The sequence below is a fragment of the Drosophila subobscura genome, chromosome U, assembly GCF_008121235.1.
Source record: "Drosophila subobscura isolate 14011-0131.10 chromosome U, UCBerk_Dsub_1.0, whole genome shotgun sequence".
Lineage (NCBI taxonomy): Eukaryota > Metazoa > Arthropoda > Insecta > Diptera > Drosophilidae > Drosophila > Drosophila subobscura.
Window position 1 is genome coordinate 6,045,896 of NC_048534.1, and position 12,052 is coordinate 6,057,947.

The following is a 12,052-nucleotide window of genomic DNA, read 5'->3' on the forward strand; positions in this document are numbered from 1 at the left end:
TCTCCTGCTCTTCAAAGCAAACAACACGCACTCACACACGCACACAAACACACACGCGCACTTTGCTTTGCTTTGCTTAACTTTTTTGGGCTGCGCCAACTTTTTTCTTTTTCTTTGCTATGAAACGCACTTTCAAGATACTTTTGTATCTTCTGGTTGATTTTTAGTTATTATTCAGAAAACATAAATAATGTTGGCGACAGAGACGCAGAGAGAGCACGACGCGGGGGCCACACCGAACGGGACAAGACACGTCGACAATGGGGGGACGAACTGGAGAGCACTCCTCTCCGCGGACCCAGCAATATATAAACACAAATTACGGAAATAATGCATTTTCCGATTCTGTTGCACTTTCAGCTTGTACCGTGGATTTATTTATTTCTGAGAATCAACAATACCCGCATTGCCGCCGAACCGAAATCGAGATGCTAAGAAATATACGTTATCCAAAGATTGTACTTGGGGCTTTTGTTCGACGACGGACCGGACTAGGCAACACAGCGACCGCTCGATTCAAAAGTTGAAAAAAGTTTGGGGCCACAGTAGCCACAGTGCGAACGCAGAGTAGCACCCGACGCAAGAATGAGCAGTGCGTGCTCTCTTTGACTTTGTTTCGTTTCTCTTCGTTTCGCTTAACATGACACGAGTCTGTTTCTGTGCAAACGAAGCAACGCTCTTATGTTAAAACAAAGTAAAAACTGTTAACTAGAGTAGTAAACTCTGTTAAGTGAGAATTAGAGGACGTAGAGCTATGTTAACACCAGCTGTGTGACGTAGTGGAGCTCTCTCTTCGCCACCTTAGACTCTCTTTGCTTTTGCTGTTGTATATATTCTATATCTTTACTCCAGCGGTTTGATGGGCCCCAATCAGAGCGGGATGACTAGATGGTTTTCGCTTAGGAAGAGAGAAAAGAGACGCGACTGCTGTCACTGCCGGCATTTTCGCTTGGGCTCCAACACAAATGAGAAAACAACAGTGTTTTTGTTGTGTCTTTGCAGAAATTTAATGGCGGCTTCTTGAAAAACAAAAACACACAAAGTCCACGGAAGAGGGGGGGCCGAGAGAGAAACAACCAAGAAATGTTGCAAAACCCCCAATCAGGAAATGGGAAAAACTTCGGAAATTGTATTATGAATAAATTCAAAAGTTTCTTGGCAAATGGTTCGATATTTAAATAAAAGAAAGACCATCAATAGAAAAACAGATGAGGGCTGGAAATATTAACAAATATGAAGAAAAAACCGTCTGAATGTTGGAAAACATTGGAGAGATGTTTTTAATGGGAACAAAATGTTTGTTTTTTTTAATTTATCACATATGAAACCGCTTTTTAAATCTTATAAATTTATACTTTAAGATATAACAACATTCACAACAAACAACAAATACAAAATTGTGATGACGAAACACATGTTGTGTGTTTTTAACCCAAAACCTAAGAGCGAGAGAAGAGATAATCACAAAGAGATATTAAAAGATACAAAGAGAGAGCACCAGGGAACACCAGCACACTCTCTCTTTTGTTGCCTTGTAGCCGTCGAATCACACGCAAAACAAAATTAAACACACTAAATAAATAGAAAAAAAAAACACATAAGAAGACAACAACAAAAAAACACGATGGAAAAGCTCTCTCGGAATGAACGTCGTCTACGTCGCCTTCAATTTCAATAGCACAGTCAGAACTAGAGAGCACCACACACACACAAACACACTCACAATATAGCCACCTCTGACGCTACAGATTGTACTTACATACATACATACATACATTTGTATATCTACTTTATAATATACATACATACAAATATATTTTTTTGCAGCTATTTAGCTACTTTTTATGGCAATTTGTGTTGTGGTTTTGTTTTTAGAATAAAATGCATTTTATGGCCGAAAAACTTGACGAAATGGGATTTCAAGTGGTTTCTCGTTAGAAATTCTCCTCTCAAAAGTAGTTCTTTTCGAAAGATAAATCAAAGTTATAGCCTTTCATGAGAGAGCTTTACAGTGCAAGGCATTAAATATGGGATTTTGTATCATACTTATTTGAGAGTGTTTTCTGGGATAAAAGATCGCAAGGAGTACAAATAGTAAGCGAAATAATGCTGTTATTGTATTGATGTTGTTTAGAATTTCAAAGAATATCTCCACTTACCTTTTAAAACAACGTCTAACTTGGATATCTGCAAGAGCAAAAAAAAATATTTTTTAAATTTAGAAATGATGAGATTTGAGTGGAATTCTGTAATCGTTTCTTACATTTAAAATCCCTTTCAATTTTCAAAATATAAGAACCCACTAAAAACACAAAATATAGCTCGAAGTTCCACAAAAAATCCCCACCGAATGACATCATTCTTCAGTTCTCAATTAGCTTTTCTTCAAGCTCCATTATTCCGTCGTCTTTCTTATACTTATTCCTTTCCCCATGGTAAACACGACTTGGTCTTTATTCCCTTTTGAGCAATTTGGCAAGGCAAAAGCCAAAAGAATCTTTTGCCGGAAAACCCTCTAATCTTTTGCCGTTAACTCTTTGTCAACACTTTGGGATTTTCTATTCTTTTTGTTTCGAGTTTTTCCATGCCTTAATTGTGCATGACAATTGTACATTCTGTTGGCTGTTGTGGGGGTCCCTCCTAATGTGGTTGATAATTTTATGCACATAATTACCCATTCACTGAAAACTGAACAACTATACTTGCCAAACTACTAGCAGCCACCACATCAAGTGGCAAAGAGGCAACCACCAGGAGGCAAGAGCCAACGTGCCACTTTAATTGCTGACAAGTTGAAAACTTTGTTTTTTTTTTTGTTGCCATTTTCTGTTTTTCCACCATTATTTATTTTGTTGTTGTTATATTTTTGTTAATGCTGCAAACAATTAAATAGACAGAAAATGACAGATACTTGGACCTCCCCCCTATAAGCTAATAGTTTTCCACAAATCTAGCATCAAGTTTAGCTTTTACCTGTAGCCAAATCCCCCAATAAATGGCCAAGAAACATGGACAATTTATGAAGAGAAAAAAGTCCGCAGCGAAGCCCATGAAATAGAGCTAAGGCGGCCTTAAAGCAAACTCTAAAAATAAAAATCAAAAACCAGTAGTTGGAAACGTGACGCCATCAATTTTTGTGTCTTGTCTGTGCAGACGATCCCCTGTACTCAACCCCCTCTCTGAAAGACCCATCAAAACCAAAGTTGGGGAACCCAAAAAAGAGCAAAAATCGTTTGGCCAAACTTTGCGTAAAAATGGGTTGTTTTTCAATATTTTTGTTGTTGGATTGTTTGTCAGGGCCTTTGCCTTGAATTTGTTTGCGGAAAACATTGAATGGAGTTTAAAAATAAACAAATAAATTCAAGTTTATAATTTACAAAGTGAAAGACGGCGGTAATTTTCAGTGCATACAATTTCTATGAATCATTTCCTAGGGGTCGAAATCTGAGATCTTCGGCTGCGTTTGTTTTTAAATTATATTTTAGGTTAGTTTCTTTGTTGTTTTTGAAATTTTGTTATGTTTATGATTTTTTTTTTTGTATATTTGAAAGGTTTTTTACTCGAATACTTTAACGTTACATTTTTTACTTTCTTCTACCACAAATCTTTAATTTTGAACCATTTTTCGCTCTCGTTTATTAAATATTTCATATATTGTGTGTGACACGCGTTTGAAATGAGAGCCAACAGAACTGTTCATTTGGCATTTCATAAATATTGACTCTCTTTCTATTTGCTTGAGTTTCAACACACAACCCATAGACAGCTCCCTCCCAGCTCCCTCACACCTGGCATTCTTGCTGCTACGGCTTTTTCTATACTCTTTTCTGTTAATATATTGTTCGTGCTGTTTGTTCTATATAATATGTAGGTATATTTATTATTGTTCATATATCGCATGGTGTATGCATTTCTACTCGTATTCGTGTATTTGCCGTGTTCGCCTTTTTCTGGGTTTTCTCTGTGTCTGCTCTCTGGGGGTTCGAGCTTTATATTTAACACATTTTCTGATATAGTATTTCGTATTTCTTTTGTCTTATTTGAATTCTATTTAATGCTGATGTCCACACTTTCGACAGGTGTTGCAACCGTGAAATATAGCAACACAAAAATATACACTTAACTTTTACTACTCTTTTTTTGTTTTAATTTTTACCTAACATTTTTTTGCTAGTTATTTTCTCTCGAAAATAACAACTCAAAATGAAAAGGTCCCTTCTTCTGGTGGCTGGGGGAAGTTCAAGGAGATTTTCTGAAGAGTTCTTTAATTAGAGTTAAGGAAGAAACTTCCACTGCCAACAGGCTACAAAGCTGCAACAACTCCTGTACACAGGTACACACAAGCGCGACACGTGCTTTACATGTAAAATTGACAAGGTGACGGAGGTGGAGGAAGGGGGTAGAGCGGCTGGAGCGGCAGGGGAAGTGCGAGTGCTAGAGAGAGAGCCATGAGGCAATGGCGATGTGTGAAAATGCAATATGAAGAGCCACCAGTCAGCGATGCCAGAGGGAGATGGATGGGCCAACGAAAGCCAAAGCAACAGAGTGAGAGAGAGAGCGCTAAAGCTACTCTCGGCACAAATACTTCGTAATCGTGAAGAGTGAGGGTATATAGTTTACGTGATGTAATCTGTAACTGAAATCAGATCAGGAGAAAATAATAGAAGAAAATATAAATGTTTTTCAATCGAAATTTAAAAGAAATTATTTTCCTTTATTTTCTCATCGTAGCTTTCATTAAATGATTTAATGGAAAACGGGAAGGAGAAGCTGAAATAGGCCAATACTAGACAATAAATTCATTTTCAAATCCTATATTAAGGGAATTATTCCCGTTTCTACTTATTTTCTCATCGTAGTTTTTATTCAATGATTGCTTGATTAAAAGAAAGCAGATACATTAGAGGGTATCCTTGTTCTCGTAATAATTCATTTTTACCTTCATACTTGTTGTGTCTGCATTTATGGAATTTTTTATGAATGATGCAGCGACAACAACAACAATTTGGCGTTGATGAAGTGCTGAAAGGCAGAACCTGCAGTTGTTGTTGTAGTCAAGTCCTTCTGCACAAGGTGCATTCAAAACAAGGTAAGGCAGCAGGAGCGAACTCTGAAACATCTTTATGTATTCCCCCCACGATCTGCCACACCTTTCTATTGCATGCACCTTTCTACTCTCAATCACAGACCTCTCTTTCTCTCTCTGCCTTTCTCTTTCTTCCTCTTTGCACAACACGCTCTCTGCGCATTTGTTTATGAATTAATAAAATTTTAATTATGTTGCACAAATAATTGCTCACTTGTGCAGAAGAGCATAAGGTGGGGATAGATGGGGGGTCGGGAAGGCAGCATGGAAAGCAGGCAAATAATAAGAAAAACAAATGGCAAAAAAATTGAATATGAAAAACAAAACGATAACGGTAAATAGGAAATGCCCATAAAACCAGGTCCACAAAGTGCATTTTCATGAATAATTTAAACCAAATTGTGTAGTGTGGAAAGGAAAGGAATGGAATGGAATGTGTTACCCGCATGGATAATTTTTTTATAATTATGGAATTTAATTAAAAGCTTTTTTGTGTTTTTAGAGATTTCAGCGTTACAGAAAGGTATTCAAAGTCAATTAAAATAACTACATTTGAAGGATTTAAGCATTTAAAGAATAAATAAAATGTATAGAAATTATTTGGACATCATAGACTAATTTTGGCTCCAGACTGCTGTATGCTCACACTGAAACCAGTGTATTTAAAAAATTAGCCCCGCCCGCTTCCGCCCCCGCAAAAGGGCGAAATCCTCCCAAAGCTACAATTTTGAAGATAAAAGAAAACTAAAAACGCCATTACGTAGGGAATGAACATATCTATCAGATCACCAAATTGGGATCAATTGGGACTGGATCATTATTATGGCCGCAATGAAGCAATTAATTTGCAGTGGCTAAACCCACCCCGTCCCGCAGCTTATATATGTTTTTTACACATTCTCTCATTCACACTCTGCTTCGTGCAGTTTGTGGCCTCTGCCTCTGACACGTCTCTGCCTCTGCCTTTGCCGCGTTTCTGCCCTGACTCTGCAGTGTGTGGCTCTAGGGTAGGGTGGCGAGCTAAAGGAGCGTGTTGGCGTGAGTAGTGTTGTTGATGTAGATGACAGATGAAGCAAAATGTATAATTTGACAAATAGCCGCTAAGGTGCAGATGTAGTCCTGAGTGCCGGGTATAAAAGTTGTGACGCGTAAGAAGCGTCTCACACGTCCCTTCTCGTTTTTTAAAACTTCACCAAAATGTTAGCCATACAATTTGAAGAACCTTCAACTCTACAAAAAACTGTCAAATTCAGAACCATACAAATTCTGCGAACCGAAGGAATCAGGTGACTGACTGACGGAATGACTTCTCCCCAAAACACACACAAGCACACATTATCCATCCATCCACCATTCATTTACCCGTACAAGTAGATACTTTTTATACAAATTTTTCAAAATTTTCTCACACACAAACCGTCCAAAAATTATGTACAATGTCTTCAAATTACACGAGTCTTATCATTTATTAAAATTCAGGGGAATTTATTAAGTGAGAGAGAGCGGGCTCTCGGAGAGTGGGCCTCCCGATGGGGCGATGGTACAAAAGTCCCTATAATATAATGTACATATTTAAATATATCGAATTTCCACGAGTAAATATACAAACGAAAGCAAAAGCTAAACAGCAGAATGGTGGGTAGAGAAGCGGAGGGGACTGTAGAGGGACTGCCATATAAAAAACTATTTTGTACCTAATGCCATCGTGCCGAGAGGTTAAAGACATGCCACAAAAAATACACAAAAAACAAAAACCATAACAACGGACAAAGACCACCAAAAAAGGAAGGCAACCTTTTAAGAGGGGTAAAACGATTTGGATACCCTTAAGGAATCATAGTTCTAGTGACACTGTTACGTTAAAGAATGGATTGTGGAATGGAACTGTTAAAAGTTGAAGGTATACAAACACACATGAAAACAAGGACATTCATTATGGAAGTTATGGATTATAGTTATCTGATCCTAAAAGTTCAAAGTCCAAATAAGATCTCTCAGAAAAAAATCCTACAAAATCATCCATATGCAAGTGGCTCTAAATTCTCGTAGAAACTTTCACCTCCAAGTTACAAAAATCAAAATACCCTCTCTATTCGTGAGAGTATCAAGGGTATTCCTGGTAAAGCTCAAATCCTGTTTACTTCCTTTTTTGAGCTACCTAAGCAACGCCGCAACCGAACAACAGACAGAAGACAGAGGACAGAGAAAGAGAGCCACTAAATCTTCTATAGGCACAAGTTTTAGGAGATTCTTTTTGCGGGCAGCAGCAGCATCTCATGGATGGAGGTACATATATGTATATCTGTATCTGCGTGCTTGTATCTGTGTGTGCCTGTGTGTTATGTATATCTTTTTTCATATATCGTCTCGGTCGCTGATTTATTATTTACTTTATAAAAAATGTTCTCCTCCAAATCAAGTTTTGGGCGGGAGGAGAGGATACAGGGATGAGCGCAGGAGGTGAAGCAGGGTATCAAAAATGTTGGCTTAATTTGTGTCTGCCCCAAGGAGTGGCGGGTGCAGGGAGAGTAGTTTCTATCCATTAGACGGGAGGAAAGGAGGATGGAGCCCAGCCTCAGAGGCAGCAACTTGGACCGCTTCACGGAAATCTTGTTAAATTTCGCTTGATTGAATTTGCTTGCATTTTGCCTTCGCTTGCGCCGAGCGGCGTTTCTTTCTTGAAATCTTCTTTTTATATTTCTACATTTTTTATATTCTTTATAAATATACATACATATGTACATATATACAGTAAGTATTTTTATATTTTGTCAATTTTCGACCACACGCAGAATGAAATTCTAATAAGAAAAATATTCAGAAGAAATGTAATGTAACATGGAAATTATATTTGTAGAGCTCCCTCTTGTGATTCCTTCTTTATAGTATGCACATGTATAAATGTATGTATGTATGTATGTATGTATGTTGTATGTCCCTCTCTTTTCCTACTGTTCTTCGCTCTTTCTATTTATTTACCTCTTTAACCACAGAATTCATGGCGAGGAAATGAAACACAAACAAGAAAAGGAAGTTGCTTGCAGGAAATCGAATCAGAGATTCCCTAAGTTGGATGCAGATGCTCTCTAAAAAAATGCAGACCAGCAGCTTGTGGCAACAGATAAATGTTTTTAAAATCGAATAAAATATTTGCAAATTTTAAAATCTTTCTCTAATTACATATATTTTTTAACCACTCTAAATCAATCTGATCCTCCCCTTAAGTATTATGCCTCAAGCTACTGCCGATTAGCCCACATTTCAGAAAGAGAATCAAAAGTGTGTTAGAAGGAGCTCGGAGGAAGCTGTGGCTTGCAGAATGACAGTGGCAGTGGCAATGCCAGTTGCCACCTAGGTGGAGTTCCACTGGCAGTAATAATGGGTAATGCGAGGAAAAACCGCAGAAAATTGCTATACATCTGCAAAGGAAAAGAGCCTGTGTTAAAGCATAAGCCGTGTCGTGTAGATGAAAACTGGCTTTTTCCACACACAATGAGATTTATTTATCGTGATTGTGCGCTTAATTGAAAATTGTTTGCGACTCAACAGAGAGAAATAGAGAGAGAGAGAGAGAGGGGCGAAAGAGGGAACACGAGAGCGCAACAGGAGGCAACGAGACCGACTCCTGGCTTCCGTTCTGCGGGGTCGGTTCGCCCATATATCACCGTGAACCCATCTTGGGTCTCCGTTCTGACTAACGGTATTCCTAACACACATCTATTGACATATGTACATTTTAGGGTCTGACCGTACTTTGACTGTACTCTGTACTCGGCTCGTTCCCAGTCTCCTTCCTCCTTCTTTTCACCCAAAAACAATTTGTCAACGACATGAGGCAATGATATAGCAGGAAAATAGCATGGAAAACTGTAGCCACTGTTCCGAGGGTAAATGAAAATGTCAGCAGCATCAGGCTCGGCTCCAACAGCAACAACACCGCAATAGTTAAGTGGATACCGAGAGAGAGAGAAGGAATAGAATCCATCAACCGCCCATGGAGTCATCCCATTGGCATCCAACTGGCAGCAGGCGAAACCAACGAAACCTTTTCAATCACATTACCCGATGGAATGCGACCCCAAGGGTGCTGCTGCTGCTATATTATGGCATGGTATATGGCCTCTAACTAGCATTTAGGGGGGGTTGCTAAGCAGCCCACTAGTTAGCAGCACTTTTTGAAAATATAGAAAAACTCTAGGAAGAAACTTGTCTAGAAGAAACTTGTCGGAAAAGTGTATTCTTCAAATTCTTTGTTTTCGATCTCAACACTTAATCTTAAATTTCCCCTTAAAATAAAATACTGTCATCTGTAAATCCCCCTAAAAACCCACAACATGTGAATGATATACAAAACTAACATGTGTTTTCAGTTGCGAATCAGCGGCACTGACAGCCGCCCACACGAATGTCCTTATAGAGAGCGATCCTTGCAGCCAGGCTGCGGGGCGGCGGCCACTAGCTACCGCGTGTAATCCTCCAGCATTATTTCTGTTCTGTGGCGCACGCTCCACGCTGTGGGTGGTCTTGGGGCGGAAAGTTCCATCAGTTACAAGAATAGAAAGTACTTTACAGGATAAGCGCCCCGTGGCATCCTTGACAAGGCACCCGCTCGCTCTGTGCCAATCCCCCCCATTGTTGTTGAATGTTGTATTTGTGGGAGACATAATGCACCTCCCAAGACCCCCATCAGTCACCAATCCACAATCCTCCCACATAGGAATTTGTATCGTATTTGTATTGTTTTTTTGTTTTTGACTTGTTGCACGTTGTCTGGCCGGCAGTGGGAATCAATTTGCAACTCCTTCCACTCAAAACTTCACACAATTAGAGCCAAGAAATCAGGTTGATGGCCAGGCCGGCCATCAGCGAAATCCTCCGCGTAAAGGGCCAGTCCAGGAAAATACACAAAAAGTTTATGAGGCGAGGGCGTGCCCCAAAGATGGTAGTTGAAAGGAGAGCCATAAAAACCGAAAGAGGAGCCCAGAGCCCAGAGAGCCCACTGCACAGTGGTTTGGAGACTGCCTTGTGGAGAACTGAAATTTGTTCTTATTCCATGATTTCCTTTTTTATTATTTTTCATTCCAAACTTCATGCCCCGCCCCACTGTATGTCTCTCTTCTCATTCGAGCACAGAATGAGCAACGAAAAAGTGTGAATTTTATGAGCTCTCTGGAAAGTTAAATGGTTCCCCCAATTTTAATGACGACTGCAACACGTCGGCGAGGAACCCTCGAAGGATAAGTACAGATGTATTTACCGTTAGTGAGGGTGTAAATAAAGACAAGAATATTCATACTTTTCCGTGTTTTCGCATTTCCACTGGATCCGCACTTCATTCTTAGGGTGTCGTCTGCCTGCGTCAATTACTTAATTTTAATAGCCTTTATTGTGCCACAAGCACAAATACGCAAACAGCACACATTCTACCCCGCACCCATGAATGTGCGGCACAGAGATTGGAAAGTGTAAAACGCTTCCATTTACAAGCTCATAAACACAGAGTCACTGCTGGCTGCTGCTGCCTCGTTGTGGGCCATTAAAAAACAGTCAACAAAACTCAAGTTCTACGCCGCGGACGGTGGAGCATTTGGTTAAGGGAAAAGAATGTGCTAGGAAAATATTAAGACAGAGATCTACTCAGAATTGCTGCAGCAGAAGCCTCTGCAATTCTGCTAAGCCTCAGCCAAAGCGCTGCTAATATTCGCCCATGCCATAATCCATGTAAAGTTTTGCAGAGAGCAGCATAACGGATTTCCACATGAGGCTTCCATCTTCTTCCGTGTATGTACAGTGAAAGCTCACTCAGAGCGATCGCACTCCTTCCTCTCTGATAGTGTTTTTCCCTGTTCCTCATGTCAATGTCGTCAAATTCTTACTGTAAGCCCAGGTAATTTTATTCAAGGTAAGGCACTGACAGGCGGCTCTCTCACGATCGTGATGTATTTGGTTTTCTTTCTAGGGAGCAATCTCGCATTTCTAGAGATGTGGAAAAAATGTTCTCTTAGGGACCTAATAAGCTACAGAAATAATTTACTGAGGAATCACTACGTTGTTCCCCACCATCCACAGGTTGTGCCGACTCCCACCCAACTGCATAAATTACACCTTCAGTCAAACTGCCAGAGAGAGCGCGTATTTACAGTAATTTTCACCCCTTTTGCTTTTCAAAAACTAATTAGAAATTCTCTGCCAATTGGCACTTTCCTTATACCTTACCCTCCAATCTCTCCCTCATCTAATAGAAATTATTTAATAAACTTACATACCTTTATAATTCATTCAAAATCGTACCCTCCACCTCTAAATAATTTGAGGACGGGTGTTTTTAGGTCTTTTGCCGAAAGTCGCGTTGTGATTACACACACACACCACTATACATACAAGTGCATGTTTGTATGTCTATTCCACTTGTTGCCAACTGCGCGTTTTGTTGCTGGAATCTCGAGTGTCCATGCGTGTGTGAATGTTGGGGTTTGTGTGTGCGTGCGTCTGTGAAGTGGTTTTGGTTTTTTTTTGTTTATAACGGCGTCTGCCAGTGCAACAAATAAACAAAAGACGAAGGCGACGACAGCAAACGGCGACAGCGCGACGACGACGACGACGTCAACGCAGGTGTCGCAGACGTGTGACGTATGGGGAAGGGGAGCGGCGGGGGCTGCGAATTATTACAGCGCGACAAACATGACATGAAACACAATCGTGAGAGGAGTGGTGGGGGCGGGAAACGCGCGTACGAGCACTGAAGCAACGACAGAGAGACACACACACACTCACGCACTATAACGTAAGAACCGTAAGAAACAGTTCAACGTAGTAAACATTTTGTAATTGTTTAACGAAACAATTAATCGATAGACTACACTTTTACGCTTCAAACGTCGCGAAACTAACACGAAACCGAACGGGACAATTATGCATTGTTTAAAAAAACTAATATTTTTAGTTCTGTACAAAAAGAGCAGCAGG

At 39.9% G+C, this 12,052-nt stretch overlaps 1 protein-coding gene and 1 long non-coding RNA gene across 6 annotated transcripts in view; both read right to left on the minus strand.

The window, feature by feature from the left end:
• The window catches only part of LOC117902420, a 45,554-nt gene extending 44,831 nt beyond the window's left edge, over positions 1–723 (minus strand). For both annotated transcript variants that reach the window (XR_004649397.1, XR_004649396.1), the window contains exon 1: positions 402–723. This is a non-coding gene — a long non-coding RNA (uncharacterized LOC117902420). The remainder of the gene's footprint in view (positions 1–401) is intronic.
• The window catches only part of LOC117902417 (neurogenic protein mastermind), an 87,280-nt gene extending 75,239 nt beyond the window's left edge, over positions 1–12,041 (minus strand). For 2 of the 4 annotated variants that reach the window (XM_034813770.1, XM_034813768.1), the window contains exons 1-2: positions 11,353–12,040; positions 2,160–2,187 (exon numbers count right to left, since the gene is read on the minus strand). In XM_034813770.1, coding sequence (XP_034669661.1) covers positions 2,160–2,187; positions 11,353–11,365 — 41 coding nt within the window. In that variant the 5' untranslated portion in view covers positions 11,366–12,040. Of the gene's footprint in view, positions 1–2,159; positions 2,188–11,352 lie in introns of all 4 variants that reach the window. The other 2 variants (XM_034813769.1, XM_034813771.1) reach the window with 2 other exon arrangements.
• Positions 12,042–12,052: the final 11 nt, after the last annotated feature.